The 16354-nt window shown below is 52.5% G+C and overlaps 3 protein-coding genes across 3 annotated transcripts in view; 1 reads left to right on the top strand and 2 right to left on the bottom strand.

The window, feature by feature from the left end:
• The window catches only part of Osbpl7 (oxysterol binding protein like 7), an 18390-nt gene extending 6915 nt beyond the window's left edge, over positions 1-11475 (bottom strand). Inside the window, exons 1-16 of the mRNA XM_021175792.2 lie at positions 11154-11475; positions 9754-9905; positions 9518-9643; positions 9306-9359; positions 8074-8187; positions 7659-7754; positions 7428-7545; positions 6675-6778; positions 6358-6450; positions 5999-6131; positions 5815-5909; positions 5539-5634; positions 3904-4041; positions 3347-3440; positions 2404-2651; positions 2106-2243 (exon numbers count right to left, since the gene is read on the bottom strand). Of these exons, the coding sequence (XP_021031451.1) occupies positions 2106-2243; positions 2404-2651; positions 3347-3440; positions 3904-4041; positions 5539-5634; positions 5815-5909; positions 5999-6131; positions 6358-6450; positions 6675-6778; positions 7428-7545; positions 7659-7754; positions 8074-8187; positions 9306-9359; positions 9518-9643; positions 9754-9905; positions 11154-11454 (2100 nt within the window). The 5' untranslated portion in view covers positions 11455-11475. The remainder of the gene's footprint in view (positions 1-2105; positions 2244-2403; positions 2652-3346; positions 3441-3903; positions 4042-5538; positions 5635-5814; positions 5910-5998; positions 6132-6357; positions 6451-6674; positions 6779-7427; positions 7546-7658; positions 7755-8073; positions 8188-9305; positions 9360-9517; positions 9644-9753; positions 9906-11153) is intronic.
• A 1626-nt stretch (positions 11476-13101) lies between these two features.
• Mrpl10 (mitochondrial ribosomal protein L10) overlaps positions 13102-16354 on the bottom strand; it is a 7766-nt gene continuing 4513 nt past the window's right edge. The window contains exons 3-5 of the mRNA XM_021175791.2: positions 14926-15090; positions 14563-14707; positions 13102-14042 (exon numbers count right to left, since the gene is read on the bottom strand). Of these exons, the coding sequence (XP_021031450.1) occupies positions 13786-14042; positions 14563-14707; positions 14926-15090 (567 nt within the window). The 3' untranslated portion in view covers positions 13102-13785. The remainder of the gene's footprint in view (positions 14043-14562; positions 14708-14925; positions 15091-16354) is intronic.
• Positions 13872-16354, top strand: part of Lrrc46 (leucine rich repeat containing 46) — a 13720-nt gene continuing 11237 nt past the window's right edge. Inside the window, exon 1 of the mRNA XM_021175790.1 lies at positions 13872-13935. The gene's annotated coding sequence lies outside the window, so the exon portion shown is untranslated. The remainder of the gene's footprint in view (positions 13936-16354) is intronic.

Below are 16354 nucleotides of genomic sequence, written 5' to 3'. Positions count from 1 at the left end.
AAAAAAAAAAAAAGAAATCTAATTCTCTTCTCTCCTCCATGGGGACTGCATTCGTATGATCTCTCTCTCTCTCTCTCTCACACACACACACTCTCACTTTAAAAAATTGAATGAAGATGCTGCTGGAGAGATTACACAGCAGTAAAATGCACTGGCAGCTTTTCCAGAGGTCTTTCTATGCGAACAAATAAATCCAAATTCAATCTCCAGTATCCCTATGGCAGCGTACACACATCTCTCACTCCAGGTCCAGGGAACCTGATGCACTCTGTTGTCTTCTGCAGAACCAGGTGGGCAAGTGCCCTTACCTACTGAGCCACCACACTGCCCTTTTTCTAAACTTTTATTGTTATTTTTTTAAACTTTCACTCTTCCTGTGGACAGGGGAGGTAGGGGGAGGGTCTGGGAGGAGAGGAGAAAGGGGAAACTGTAAGTAGGATGTAATGATGTAATGTATGAGAGAAGAATAAAATTTAAAACAAAACAGGGGACTGGAGAGATGACTCAGCAGTTAAGAGCACTGACTGTTCTTCCTAGAGGTCCTGAGTTCAATTCCCAGCAACCACATGGTGGCTCACAACCATCTGTAATGGGACCTGATGCCCTCTTCTGGTGTGTCTGAAGATAGCAACAATGTACTCACATACATGAAATAAGTCTAAAAAATAAAAACAAAAAACAAAACAACAACAACTTTCACTCCTGTCAGGGCTGTCCAACCTTTGTGGGGAGGGAAGGGTTGACGCAGGGTCTTTCTCTATAATCCTGACTATCCTAGAATTCGCTGTGTGGACCACTGGCCTCAAACTCACAGAGATCTTCCTGCCTTTACCTCCTTAGTAATGGAGTTAAAAGGTGTGTGCCACCACACCTCTCCTGGTCCAACCCTGATGTGGCAATATGATGACATCTACAAACGTGCTGGGCTGCTGTCACAGTTGTCCACAGATGCACTCAGCCAGTGGGCTGAAAGCTGGAGGCACCTGCTCCCACACTCTCTGTAACTTCATTTCTCCCCTGTCCTTTCTGTCCCCGGGCCCATGGGCCACTGCCTCTCCTGGTGGTACACTCCCTGGGGGTCCTGATTTGTCACCTCTTCCCAGCCCCAGGTCTGCAGGCCTCAAAGCCAACAGGACATTTCTCTGAGGAAGTCCCACCCAGTGGGCAACACGGTACAGCTCCTTTCTTGCCTTCCACCTTCTGTCTTGCTAAGTGGCACCTGCATCCATGCACAGGGTCTCTTTAACTAGAAAGACAGGGCCGCCCAGCTTTCTCTGACAGCTCACCAGCCTCAGTACCCAGGGCTGCGACAGGCCCCTCCACAGTTGTTCAGTTGGCACACAAGGCTGGCAGCTCCTGGGAGCTGAGGCCTCCACTGCACCATGGGCCTTGGTGCCCGGCACAGGGTCGATCACTTCCCAGGCCCCTCTCCATCTCCCTAGCTGCTGAGTTCTGTCAGTGGTGGCGCAGCGCGTACAAGTGCTTCTGAACTCAGTGTGCCACGGGCTAAGTGCAGAATGTCCTCGACTCTCAGGCAGATGACTTTAATGGCCTGATAATGGCCTCTGCCAACTGTTGCACACCAGTGCCTGAATGTTCTTTAGAGATTGTCCCCTACGCCTCCCACTGCCTTCAGATTTAGAAGCAAATAAAATCCCAGAATGCACCTCACCTTCACCTAGGAAAGCACAGGGTTTAGCCTGCCCTGCCTTCAGTCCCGTCTCTAACTTTGCTGATGTCCTACACACACAGGAAACAAACCAGACCTCCAATCCCTCACCCAGGCTTTCTCCGATTCATCCTTCAAGACCTAGCTAGCAGAGCTCTCCCCGTGCCCCCCCCCCCCCCCCCCCCCCCCCCCCCCCGCCGCAGCACACCTTGGGGTGTGGCTTTTAGTACCTCATGACTTCTGTCTCCCATAAGAAGAGCAGAGCTCTCCTCCATTAGCATGTTCCTGGGCCCGGGCCACCTGCTTCCTCTTCTTCCCCATGCACTGGCTCCACTGACCCACCTTCTGGTCCCCACAGCCCAGGCCTTCCCCCTCCCCCCCCCCACACCCCACCAGCCCAGCCCTGGACACAGTCCTCCCACCTCAGGGCCCACACCTGCTCGCTGATAAAACGGAAACCCCGGTCAGGCCGCTCACACTCGTACGTCTCTCCCAGGACCGGGTTGAAGGGCTTGCATCCCGCCCGGTGGTACGTGGAGGAGTAGGCGGAGACAGCAAAGGCTGCGATGTACACCTGTGGGAAGGCCAAGCTGAGTGTCACCCGTGTAAAGCAGCCCTGGGATGGGGACAGCAGCCTGTCACAAACAAAGTCTGGGGTTTTGAAGTAGAGTGCTCCAGCATCAGGGACCCACCCAGCGGGGACCCGGGAGGAACAGGCGGCCCTGAGTGGATACCATGCGCTCGCAGGGGTCGGCCATGCGGCTGGCCTGGTCCAGGAGGCTGCTATACTCCAACTCCTCGCAGAGCCTCTGCAGCGTGTTGAGCGGCTCGTTGAGCTGCACAGGCATCGACACCTTGGACAGGTCTTTGCCGATGTTGTTGCGGAGGATATTCCACAGGCTCACGTCTGTCCCAGGCCCACTGGCAGCTGGCAGGCAACGGCGGCGAGGAGGTCCCACAGCAATCCCTGGAACACACGGCCCTGGGCCAGTGCCGACATTTTAGTCTCCCTCTGGACACTGGAGTTCCAGACGTGCCAGGCCCACTGCACAGGGCTGCCTCCTAACCTCCTAAGGCATCCCAGCGTTGCCCGCTATGGGAGGTGACTGGGGCATCTGACTGCTTGTGATATCCTATGTGCGTGGGCAGCAGGGCTAAGAACCACCCAGCCAGCACAGTTCCACTGCTGCACACAAGAACACAGAAGCTGGGCCTGAGTCTCATCCTTGCCTCTGTCCCCTGATGAACAAAACAGATGCTAGGGTCCAGATCATCCACTATCCTCCCACTGGTCTGGAGGGGCAGGGGCCCCTTGGGTTCCAGCTCACTGTGGAGCTGAGAACAACCTCGACTGGATCCTTCCAGCTCCACCTCCCGAGTGCTGGAATTATAGGTGTCTGTCTGCCGCCACTCTCAGTTTATGCAGGGCTGGGGTCTGAACCCAGGGCTTTGTGCAAAGGAGGCAATGCCCCACAAACCACACTACACTTCCTGTCCTCTGCCATTTTTAGTAAAACGTCAAGCCCAAAGCTACTCTGCCAATGCGCTCAAGTGGAACCACCTGTCTCCCCGCCACACCCTATTAAGCCTAATAGAGTGGAGGCAAGCATGATCAAACAGCTGCCCCCCCACACACACCCAGGTCCCCCAGTCTCGAGGCCCCCATCCAGTTGGTACCTTTTTGATAGCGGTCAGCCCCCCTGATATCCAGCACCTCCTCAGATAGGCTGGTGGTGATCTCGCTAGCACAAGACTCTTCCTCCTCAGAGCCCTGGGCGGGAAGAATTGGAAGGTAGGAGTAGACAGACTGGCAATGCCCAGGACCTGGTAAGAATGTGATAATACCCCAGCCCTTTGGTGGAAAGAAGGATGACAGGGAGGGGAGGACTTTTAGCCCTAAGATAACAACAACCGACTTATAGAAAAGAGCCTGGGAACTTGGTGAGACACAGAGGAAAGAGAAGCTGATGGTGGTGCTGAGATCCAGAGTCTGGGTCAAAGAAGCATGAAAGTGGAAAGGGGTCCCAGGAAGGATAACTTCAGAGAGCAGACAGGTAAGGCATGTCCAACAAGGAGAAGAGGTTTCTGGAGTCACACAAATCTAACAGAGCTGGGTACGCTCTCAGAGATGGCTGCTAAGGTGGTGAGAAATGACCCAGGAATCTCCAGGCCCCACCCCCATCCTGCAGGAGAGATGTCCCTTCTCTCCTGATGCCAGCTCCCTCCTCCCTCACCTCATTCTCAGAAGAACTGGCAGAGAGGAGCACCTCACAGGCATCAAAGAACTCGGTGTGGGAGTCGGCGAGGGACAGCACACTGCTCTGGGACAGCTGGGGGGTCAGTTCTCGGCCTTTCATGTACAGAGCTTCTTGCTGTGGGAGCCAGATGGGTGTGAGACCTCAGAGGCCACTGGAGTGACAGTCCCTGGAGTGGGAACTATCCACCCCCCACCCTCCTGCCAAGCAGAAGTAGCAAAAGAGAGGAAGAGCTTAAGGGAGAGAGAAAATCTTGGACTTAGAAGAGAGGCTGGGCACCAACAGAGCCTGGCTCCACCCTTCTTGCTTTTTTTTTTTTTTTTTTTTTTTTTTTGTTTGTTTTTTTTTTTTTTTTTCGAGACAGGGTTTCTCTGTGTAGCCCTAGCTGTCCTGGAACTCACTTTGTAGACCAGGCTGGCCTCGAACTCAGAAATCCGCCTGCCTCTGCCTCTCAAGTGCTGGGATTAAAGGCGTGCGCCACCACGCCCGGCCACCCTTCTCCTAGCTGACCCACTCAGACTGGACCCACACCCCATGGACAGGTGCAGTTATGTCTCCACTTTGCATATTAGAAGACTGAGGCTCAGAATACAAAGCTGGCATGCAATCACCACACTCAGACTCTAATTCAGCCTGGCCACTACTGAGGGTCCATGAACCCGTCAATTAGATTCTTTGGGTTTTAGTTTTGTGATGCAGATATGTCTGACCTGTGGCCCATGAGCTGTACACAAATGAATGCAGACTAAGCAAAATCACAAACGTACTCAAAACATTATGAAAATAGTTTGCAACTTTCTTTGTTGTTATTAAGTTGATCATACATTTTTGTTTGCTTGTTTTTTCTTTTTTTCTTTTTTTTTGGTTTTTTTGAGACGGGGTTTCTCTGTATAGCCCTGGCTGTTCTAGAACTCACTTTGTAGACCAGGCTGGCCTCAAACTCAGAAATCTGCCTGCCTCTGCCTCCCAAGTGCTGGGATTAAAGGCATGCGCCAGCCACCACGCCCGGCTCCTTTTTTCTTTTTTTATTTTATTATTTATTTATTTATTTATTTATTTATTTATTTTGGTTTTTCGAGACAGGGTTTCGCTGTGTAGCCCTGGCTTTCCTGAAAGTCACTCTGTAAACCAGGCTGGCCTTGAACTCAGAAATCTGCCTGCCTCTGCCTCCCAAGTGCTGGGTCTACAGGGGTGGATTATGTTGTCCTTGGGTATGAACTGTAATGTCAAAGGCTGGACAGGCCTGCTAAAGGGTAAGAACCAACGCCTCATGGGCTCTGAAGTAAAAGGGAAAAAGTCCCCAGAAGCCAGACATGTGGCTCAGACGCAGACTTCTGGCCTAGCATGGGCAAGGCCCTGGGTTCATGCCTCAGTACTACAACCAACCCAACTCAATCCAACCCAAAATATGATGCACAAGCCATCTATCTACAGGAGCAGTCAAGAGAACTGTAGTGTTATGTGAGAGAAAGGGAAGCTGGACCCCCCCCCCCTCCATGCATTTCTAGACTAAAGGAGAAAGAAAAAAAAAAATCACCCCTGGCCCCTGGCCCTGGCCCTCACACCCAGGAGAAAGGCACAGGCATGACGCCATTGTCCACCCTAGATCCTCACCTCTTCCGGGTTCAGGGAACTGAAGGAGTCTGCCGTCGTGTCTGAAGAGATGGAGAGTGAGTGGAGGCGTCTCTGACCATCCGGGGCCTCAGAAACCTGAGGCAGAGGGCGAAGGACTGGGTGTGGGAGGGAGAAATCCTCCCCTCCTACAACCCGCACCGAGTCAGGGGCAGCCTCTGTTAACCCCCGAGCCCTGGCACAGATTTTGCCAATGGGACCTGCAGTCCTCAGTCTCAGGCCTTCCCTCTGATCAGCTATCATGCCCCTGAGACTCACCACCATCCTTGACAGCTCTGAGCCCTGGTGCAGGTCTCTCAGTCGGTCCCGTTCTGTGGTGAGGGCAACCAGGACACTGCTGAGGGAGTTGTGCACTGCAGAGGGGGCAGGCCAGACGTTCAGACTCTATTTCCTCTCCTGACCTCTTGACCCCATCCCTAGCCCCCACCTAGCCTGTACTCACCCTTCTGGGCCAGAGCCCAGAAACTGCGCTGCAGATGGGCATAGTCTGGAGGTGGCAGGCCACGGGGACCAGAAGCATCCCGAGACTCCAAGTAACGAGATAGGTTGGGAACAGAGCCATGGAGACGGCCAACCTGACGGTGAATAAGAAGGGTGAAGGGCAGCACTTGGGAGGCAGAGGCAGGCGGATCTCTGAGTTCGAGGCCAGCCTGGTCTACAGAGTGAGTTCCAGGACAGCTGGGCTACACAAAGAAACCCTGTCTCGAAAAACCAAAAAAAAAAAAAAAAAAAGAAGGGTGAAGGGGCAGCTTTCTCCAGGGCATTGTGTCCCTGCAACTTGGGGCTTACACCCCATCTCACCCGTCCAATGGTGTCATCCTTGGCAAAGCCCTGTGTGCACCACATGCGACTGGTCCGTTTTCCTTTCTTGGGTCTCTCGGTCGTCACTGAGGTCTGCCAAGTTGAAGAGTAATTTTAGTCTTCCGACAGAGTTGGGAGAGGCCATGGAGGAGAGCACAGATTGCCCAGGCACAGGGTGTAGCGTGAAACCCGGGCAAATGGAGCAGAGAAAACAGCCTGGAGACTACTGGGCAGGTATGAGGCAGGCAGTCCTGTCCCACGAAGTGATGGGAACGAGGGGCCCTGAGCAGTCCCTGCCTCCTCCCCTTGACCCTTACCTGGTGTGTGGGGATCACAGGGGCAGAGGGGATTCGGTGTAGGGACTCCAAGCTCTGAAGGAGTCTGTGTAGTTCCTGCAGCTTACCCTGGCATTCTGAGAGTGCTGGGGGTGGGGGGAGAGGAAGGAGAGGTCATTGATATCCTAGAGGTACCAGGGTTCCCAGTCTCCCCAACCCTTCAGCTTCTTTCCATCCAAAAACATCACTGGCTTCCAGAGACAGCCTGACACTGTTCCATATGTCTGTCTGTCTCAGGAGTGCAAGCACTTCCAGGTCTCTGGTGTAGCTGCTTCTGATTTTCTGGGCGACCAGTGGTCTATCCCCACCCTCTCTGCAGACCACCCTTTACCTCTTCCGCCTGTGCACAGGCCATGCGCCCTTACTGTACCTCCTTATTTATACACACTACCCTCTCTGGGTCACTGTCTTGGTCTCTTACTGCAGGAATACATTTCTAGGACACAGCCTTTCCCTGTTGCTATTCAGAAATTTTACTGCATTGATATCAGACAGGAGTCCCTGTGTCTGCTGCGTGCCTAGGCCATGAGCCTGCTATCTTCTCTGAGTCGGAGCTCATCGGAGTCAAGAAGATTTGACAGAGAGGACTTGATCATCTTGGAGCAGAGGGGGTCTCCCCTGGCAGAGGGGCCCCTCTGAGGAAGTGGTGGCGATAACATTCTCCCTTCTTGTTGATACTGCACAGATCTCAGGACATGGGTCCTACCCACAGAGGCCTGGGCCAGGTGCCCTCACCATGAGAACATCGGTCAAGCCCATCACTGTCCCTTAGCCAGGATGACACTTTCTCTCGAGGTCCAACCCCAGGTAAGGCGGAAGCACTGCCTGCTGTTAGCATCTGGGTACCAGGAGCCTGTGGGGAGTAAGCCAAGGGTTAAGAAAGATACCCAGTCCTCTAGATTTCAGCTCCCGACAGCCTTCACCTGATCTTCCTATCACCTGCTCCCACTCCAGGGCCCATCTTACCTTCCGATGAGTGGCACTGGGCATGTCCAAGCGCTGGGCCAAGCGGTGGGCTCGCAGCTGGGCCACCCAGCTATGGAACAGGTCCTGAGATTTGATCTGAAGAAGTGATGGAGAGAGATAAGAAGGGAGGGGCTGCTTCCCAGGGGCAAAATATCAGTTCTCTATCTCCAGGCAAGCAGGCAATTTCCCTAGAGCATCCAGTTTGCACAAAACCCTCGCAGACAGAGAGTATGACATTCCAATCGTCAGAGCTCTTATCTCTGTATCTGTTAACAGCCAACCATCAGAGTGGGCTGGCTCCTGACTGTTTCACACAAAAGAAACTTTCTTCTTGTCAAACTCTAAGAAGACCCTTGGCTCTTTGGCCACCTCTGCCAGGCTAATGCCCACAACACTCTATCCTCAGGAATGTCACCTTTAGGTGGTAAATGTTGTCTTCTGTGTCGAGGTCAATGCGCTGGGCCTTTTTGTTGATAGACATGACGGATAGCCGGACATCGATGGAGCCATGGACCTTCCCCTTGGTGATCTGGAGTGGGGGGTTGTGGGGGACAGGGGAATGGCTTGAAGATCTCTGGAGGACAGTCACCTTCTCCTTGAGGCCACTCCAGACTCAAGAGTCAAGCACCTCAAGTCATATATAAAGGGGGTTGTTCGTCACTTCGTATGTACAGAACATTATACTATGTCCAACTTCATCCAGGTCTGAGAGGTGATAAAAACCCCTGGGAATCTACATGATGGAGGAAGGACCACTCCCTGGAAGGAACCTGAGAGTCCAGCCTTGTTTCTTGTTCCCAGCACAGGAAGAGGATAAGGTCTAGGGTGACAATGCTCCCATTTTTTGGACATTTAGTTTGTAATGGGCATCATTCAGATAGCTCCACAGGTGGCTGAGTGTGCCCCCCACCCTGTGTCAGCAGGAAGGAGGCTGACTCCAGAGAAGCAGCTGTTGCGTGGTGTTTTGGGTTCTAGGAGCCACAGAGGAAACCGAAATGCAAACCTGCTCATCTCTAGCAGTAAAAGGCAGCGCAGTTTCTTCCCATAACCTATATATATGGTCTCTGTGTTCTTTAAGCATTTCTAGACGATTTCTACTTTTTTTAATTTTTATTTTATTATTATTTATATGAGTACACTGTCACTCTCTTCAGAGACACTAGAAGAGGGCATCAGATTCCATTACAGATGGTTGTGAGCCACTATGTGGTTGCTGGGAATTGAACTCAGGACCTCCGGAAGAACAGTCAGTGCTCTTAACCGCTGAGCCATCTCTCCAGCCCTCTAGACGATTTCTAATACCTAATGGCAAACAATGGGCATGGTATGGGATTGGCAGTTCTAGTGTGTAGGGAATCATGACAAGAAAAAAAAAAACCTGTATATGTGTTTAGTGCAGGCATTTTGAAAGTGTGTGTGTGTGTGTGTGTGTGTGTGTGTGTATGTGTGTGTGTTTGTTTAAATTGTTGAACCTGCACATGTGGAGCCTATGGATACAAAAAGCCAACTGTAACTTGACAGAGGTTGCTGAAAGGTGGAACTGAGTGAGAGCCATACCCTGCTCTGGCTAACTCAAGATTCCCCCCACCTGCTCAGAACATCCTGGGGCAGGCTCCCCCCAGCCCCCAAGCCCAGAACCTGACTCACATCTTGTCGAGTCGTGGCATAGTGTAGGATCCCGTCCTCCAGCACAAAGTACCTCTGTACCCCAGAGGGACAGAACAAGCAGCCAGGAGCATGGAGGGTGGGGGGTGGGGAGAGAACAAACACACACATTTTTCTTCTCCTTTCCACACAGGAATACCAGGGCTGTCCAGCAGCCTTCCACACGTAGCTCCTCCCTTGCCCTGCCACCCTACCTTGTGCCAGCCCTTAAGAGGCCACTTCCTCTTCTTGAGCAGGTGTCCTTCCTGTCTCTCAGGCATGATGTCGTCTGCTCCCAGCCTGCCCCGAGGCTCCTCCATCACCTCCCACAGCTCGGAGGCCTGAAGTCCAGAGTAGAAGTAGAACAACAGTTGCTGAGCCCACTGCTACCTCAGTCCACGCCCCGGGGACCCAAGCCCCGCCTACCCTCCCCAGGCTCTTCTGCTCAGACCTGCTGGGTACTGCTGGGCTTTGAAGACTGAGTACTCTCAGCCAAAGAGGGCGTGTCTCTTTCCTGGAAGTCCATGAGGAAGAAGTTGCTCCCCGACGAGGACAGCAGAGCCGGGTGGGATGGGGAGAATGTCACCTTGTCCTGGGGGAACCCTTGAAGCAAGAGAGACCCATGAGTACTACCATACTGCCATGTGTCCCACCGCTGGTCCCTCCCACACCGAGACACACATCCTCCACTCACATGACATCCCCACACCCCCAGTTCCCTGACCACCCCTAGGCCTGGGCAGCTACACCCAACCCAACCCCCCACTGTCGCCACTGCACCCAATGTGTGCCTCCGTCCCGGACATGCACCCAGGAATCCAGGAAACACTCTGTGTTTGTGAGGCTGGGGAATGGAGAGTCCAAGAAAAGATGGGGGGGGGGGGCTCAGAGACTTGGTGGGCAAGATCTCCTTAGCTCAGCTGCCTCCCCCTCCAGGATCTCTGCCTACATCTGTGGCTTTGCCACCCCTCTGGCACAACTGCTCTCAAACTTCTACTAACTGGCCCCCTATAGCTGTCAGTTCTCACACTCCCATTTTCTGCATGGAGAAACTGAGGCCTGAGACAGTCCCATCTTCCCATGCCTCCTCTCACCAGACACGCTGAGAATACCCACCTTGGACTCTCCTCCCTGCAAAGCCTCACCAGCCCCTTGCTACCATGTTAGTCCTCTGTGTTCCTGAGAAACCTCCCACCCAGAAGGAGCAGGGCACTGACCGGCTATGACCCTGTGGGTGGGAGAAGAGGTGGCCAAGAACATGTCGTGGTCCACCCAGGTCCCGCGGCAGTGCCCACAGGCGCCCTTGGCACCAGCTCTGGCCATCCTGGCTCCGCCAGGAGATCAATAATACATGAGGAGTGTGTGTGTGTGTGTGTGTGTGTGTGTGTGTGTGAAGGGGAAGGGACTGGAGGAGTGATGTTGCCCTGTGTCTGGGGAAGCAGCTCGGAGCTTCATGCAGCTAGCAAGCACCTGAGGAGTTGAGGCCCAGAAGGGGCAGGAAAGGGACAGTGTGAGTGTGGCCAGGAGGTCACAGCATAAGGGACCAGGCTAGGAGAGGCTGGCCCAAGGGGAAACTCCTGCATTCAGCCATTTAAAGTTTCAAAACTCTTCCGGTGCTGGGGTATTTCTATGCCCTTGTCCTGGCCGCTAGAACCCTGGCCATTTGCTGCTGGCCCCCCCGCAGAGGTGGGAAGTATCTACCGGTAAGAAGGAGAGGTGGAGTGAGACAGGTGAGTGCCCCCCTTAACCACCTCCATTCTCAGCGCCTTTACCAGAGGAGTAGACCCACCAGCTCCAGAGGAGAGGAAGCCCTCCCAGGAATGTCAGGCCGTGACAGCAAGGCCCCCTTACCCCAGGATCCATGGACGCCAGAGCCTCTTGATCCGTATGCTGCTGTGCCTGAGACAGTCTCCAAGTCACCGGCTACCTCTTCACAGAACTGAGCAGTTGCAGCAGCTACTGCAGGAACCAGGAAGGAAGGAGACGTCGGAGCCTCCCCTCCAGCCGGATCTCCCCACCTGCCCCTCCCCCGTTGCCTCCTCCCGCCAAGCTCTGGGCTGCCGCTCAGCTCTGCCCCCCTGCTCTCTGGAGGACTAAGAACGGAGTGGTACCAAATGACTTGGAAATGAGGGGCCCAATCCCCACTGGGCATAGTTCCACATGCTTCAGAGGATTGAACAACTGCTGGCTTCAAGCCATAGGAGGTAAAGGATTTTATTCAGACTAACATGGCCTTGACCCCAGTGAACACTCAAGGCCATTTCCTTATTCACCCTGCCTCTCAATTACACCTGAAATAGATGGCATATTTTAGACCAGCAAAGATATCAGGTTGACTGGGAAGGGACAGAGACACCGTCCCCCCCCCCCCCACATACTCTGGGACGTGACAATCTGTGCCAGGAGCACAGTCAGCAGGCAAGAGGGACAGCTGAAGCCCCACCGAGGCTCCTCATTGAGAGCAATGCCCTACCAGGTCAGCGCGTGGGAATCAGGAAGTGTGGGTGCAGCAAGTCTCTAGGAGCAGAGATGCAGAGAGGTGGGAGCAGCTATGCAGTCATAGGCTGGCAGTTATAAAACAAAGCCTAGCTGGGGCCCCTCCCCTGACCCTCAAACACCTTTACCCCACTGTGTTCAGTTGCTGAAGTAATTAAGAATTACATTTTGAGAAAGACCTACAATTCCCAAATGGATGACCACGGACTAACAGGTTTGGTGCCTGAGAGATGGTAGCACCAGCAGGCTCTGATATGATGGAAGGCTCTTGTGTGGCCTCAGAGATGATGTGGGCCAATTGTCTGCTCCACCTTTCTAGACATCAAAGTCTTACACACCACAGTAGTACCTGCTGTCTGGGCTCCCTTCAAAACCTCAGCATGGATTTAGCCTCCCAAGAGGGAGGGGTGCAGTGGGCAGCACCAGGCAGGCCTCTGGAGGCAAAGCCACTGAAGTGGCACCAGGAGGAGCTACTCTGACATCCAGAGCCTCAAGGGCCTTTTAAATGATTGAGTATCCCTGGGCATCTGCAGAGGTGGGGACTGTGGGAAGCTGGTCCTGGCCCAGGCCAGAGGATAGCTGCTGCAGATCTTCCAACTGTCCAGGACTAAAGACGCTGTGGCACTGCTCCAAGTCTGGGAAGGAATGCTAAGGAGTCACTCCACATTCAACCCTGATCCACTCAGGATCAAGGACAGTGGCAGGCCACAGGCGGGAAGTGCTGCTTCCCAAGACTCAGGGAGGGCCTCCTGCCATAGCCCCCAGGGCTCGTATTACATGAGAACTCTAGTTCCCCCAGCCTTCATAAGGAAAAGCATGTGAGGTGTAGTATTTGGAAGGACAGGCAACTAGGGAAGATGGCTTTTAAGGAAGAAAAGTGAGACTTTAGAGAGGACTTGAAACAACCCAGACAATAACTTTGTAAGATCAGGAGTTCAGGGCTGGAGACTTGGCTGTAAGCACTTGCTCTTCCGAGGACTCAGGTTCAATCGCCTACTCACATGGTGGTTCACCACCAGGAACTCTAGCTCCAGATCAATGCCCTCTTCTGACCTCTGTGTGCACAGGCACATACACAGTGTACAGATATAAACATAGGCAGGCTTTTTAAAATATTTATGTACATAAGTACACCGTAGCTGTCTTCAGACACACCAGAAGAGGACACCAGACCATTACAGATGGTTGGGAGTCACCATGTGGTTGTTGGGAATTGAACTCAGGACCTCTGGAAGAGCGGTCAGTGCTGTTAACCGAGCCATCTCTACAGCCCGTAAGCACAGTTTTACACATAAAATAATTCTTAAAAAATAAAAAAGGCAATAAAATTTATTTTATTTTTATCACAAAGCAGTTTCCCTATTCCTTCCACAGCCCAGCACACCCGAAGGGTGGAATACCAACGTCAGCCCACCAGGACCCACTCGTGGGTAACTTTATGAAGAAGTTCTACTTTGAGAATTTGAGGCTTCAGAGAACCGAATTTAAGACCTTATCCAGAACTCAGGCTTCTCTGCTGTTTCCTGAATGGTGAGGACTAAAGGAGCTGGCATCTGTGTCTGTAGAGTGCTTGGCACAAGACCCAGCAGGTGCCATTCACAAGTCTTCCTAGCCGGTCCACCATGGCATGAGCACTGAGAAGGTGGACTGGGGAAACAGCATGGGGTAGTAGGTGAGGAGACTGGGCAAGAGTCTCTGTTCTCTGTGCCTTGTGCAGGGAGAACTCAAGGAGACTGCTCCTATCGGGTCCCTAGTTGGAACAACTAAAGACAGTGATCAGTGAAACCAAGGACAATGGGCAGCCTCACTCTGGAATGGAATTTCTCTGTATCATCAAGAGGCCTGTCCCCAAGGAGGTCATTGTGAATGAGAGCCAAGTCACACAAGGCCACTCCCCACTCCAAATTCTTTTAGATCTCTGCCAGACAACAAGACAGACAACAGGGACAGAGTGTGTTTATGGGCAGAGCTGGGTAAAACAGGCTGGCTAGGAATCTGGAGCAGGATCGGGAGGATGTAGCTTCTCATTGGCTGACGTGGCACACTCTCCCTCGTTTTGCTGTTTGACATACTGATCCAACAGGGAAGTCAGCTGGACAGGCTGGTGCTGAAGCAGGTAGCGGGTCTGGGCCGTGAGGTGAGTAAGCCCTCCTACCAGCTCCCCCTGTAGCTGATCCAGGCTGGGCAGCTTGGCATAGGCTACGAGTCCCTGCCTGCTGAGGATGGTGTCATCAACGCAGCCACCTGCAAGAACATAGGGTCAGCAGGCTCCCTGCAAACGCCAAACCCGAGAATCTGCCTTCTCCCCCCACCTTGGTCTTAAATTCAGGGTCACACGTGTGCCTCAGCCCACTGTTGGGGATGCATCACCTCTTTCTTTCCTTGAAAACATAAATAAACATCCACCAGAATCTAAAACTCCCTAACATCAGTGCCTCATAAACTTCTCTGAAGATCTTGGAGTGACGAAGTAGAGCTGCCATCTAGTCTGAATTTTCTGGGGTCACAGGCAGTCTTCTCTATAGAATGAACCCCAATACACTGGTCATGGCACTTTACCTCAGCCCTATTATCTGAGATACTTCTTTCTCATCATTTTTATTTACCTATTGGGGGGCATGCACATGCCACTTACAGCACCATGGCATAGGTGTTGAGTGGCACAGTCAGTCCCCAACAAACATGCTGACTCAGGCCTTACACACTGGGCTCTGCAGCAGCCATCCTACTTCAGCCCAGCCCTACCCCAGGGCTGCCCACTCACCCAGCAGCGGCAGGAAAGGAACGCTCTTTAAGACCCGCACCATCTCCTTGACCTTGGGCTCCTCACTGACCAGCAGCAGGTTGTGTCCAATAAAAAGGGGGAGCAGGTTTTGGTATTTGGAATTTTCTAGAAAAGGCTTTAGGACCTGGGATCACAAGAAAGAATGATTAATGGGGGACAAGAAGAGGGGAAAGCCACATAGCTTAGTCACAGGCTGTACCAAGCAGAGTGCAACCCAAGGGTCTCCTCAGCCCCCACCCACAGTTTAGGCTCTCGGGCTGTCTAGGCTGCCTAGGACAGAGGTTGGAAGTCTCCTATTCAGCAGGCATGAGAGAAGACAAGCCTGAGCCAGGGCCGCCCTACCTGGCTGGGGAAGACTTTTATGAAGATCTTGTGTTTCCGTAGCTGGTGTCTCAGGAGAAGCTTGTCCTCTGCACTCAAGGCCACGTTCTGACAGACAGCTATCATTCGGTTGTCCCGAAAAACTGCTACTATATCTTGACGCAGGAGCCGGACGAGGCCTGACTCCTGCAGCAAGAAGGAATGGCTGAGGAGATACGCAGATGGTCTGGTATCCTTCCTTACCCCACACAGGCACCAGGATGGTCAGTGATGCCAGGTGTAACAAACTGGAGAACGGGGAGGGGAGCTGGGCCTGATTCCTACAGGGTGGAAGACCCCCTTCCATACCTGTTCCACTTCCCCTAGAGAACCGTAGGCTTCAGAGCAGAGTCTGCAAACCTGAGAGCACTGCTGGCTCCAGACATCTTGCCAGGCAGCCTGTGTTACTTCATTATAGGCTGTAGTAAACAAGCCTGTTTTTGTTTTTCCTCGAGACAGGGAGTCTCTGTGTAGCCCTTGCTGTCCTGGAATTCACTCTGTAGACCAAGCTGGCCTTGAACTCAGAAATCCACCTGCCCCTGCCTCCCAAGTGCTGGGATTAAAGGCGTACGCCACCACTGCCCGGCAAGCCTGTAAAATTAATGCTAGCTACTCAGGAAGCTGAGGCAGGAAAATCAAAAGTTTAAGGCCTGCTTGAGCTACAGAGTAAAAAGAAAAAAAAAAATGGCTGAATTTTAGAACTGAAAAAAAAGGCTCTCTCAAGAAAAAAGTTAAAATAAAGGCTCAGGATAGACTTGGCCGCAGGCCACTTGTCCAGTGTGGTTCAATGCCCAGTACCACACACACAAAGTTATTTCAATTATCATCTCACACTGTGCCAACACGCTGTGCCAACGGTGAATCATTTTACCAATTTAAAATATATGATGGGGGACTGGAAGATGGCTCAGTGGGGAAAGGCGCCTGGCATCAAACCTGGAGGAAGTGAGTCTGGGCCCTAGAGCCCAGCTTAGCAGTGAGCGCCTGCACTTCTCTAGCAGGAGTCCATTTTCTTCTTTCTTTCTTTTTTTTTTTTTATTTATTTATTATGTACAGTGTTCTGCCTGCACACCAGAAGAGGGCGCCAAGATGACATTACAGATGGTTGTGAGCCACCATGTGGTTGCTGGAAATTGAACTCAGGACCTCTGGAGACGCAGTCAGTGCGTTCAACCTCTGAGCCATCTCTCCAGCCCTTCTTGTCTTTTTTAAACAGTGTATTATGTGTATGAGTATTTGCTGGCATGCATGTGTGCACCCTATGTATGCAGTGACCTAGAAGGCCAGAAGAGGGCATTACAGATAGTCATGAGCTGGCATGTGGGTGTTTAGGTCCAACCTGGGTCCTCTGGAAGAACAAGTAACTGCTCAGCTATTTCTCCAGGCCCTCGCCTTTTTTTTTTTTTTTTTT

The sequence above is a fragment of the Mus caroli genome, chromosome 11 (assembly GCF_900094665.2).
Source record: "Mus caroli chromosome 11, CAROLI_EIJ_v1.1, whole genome shotgun sequence".
Taxonomy (NCBI): Eukaryota; Metazoa; Chordata; class Mammalia; order Rodentia; family Muridae; genus Mus; species Mus caroli.
The sequence above is the reverse complement of the archived record's forward strand: the minus strand, read 5'-3'. Positions and strand labels throughout refer to the sequence as shown.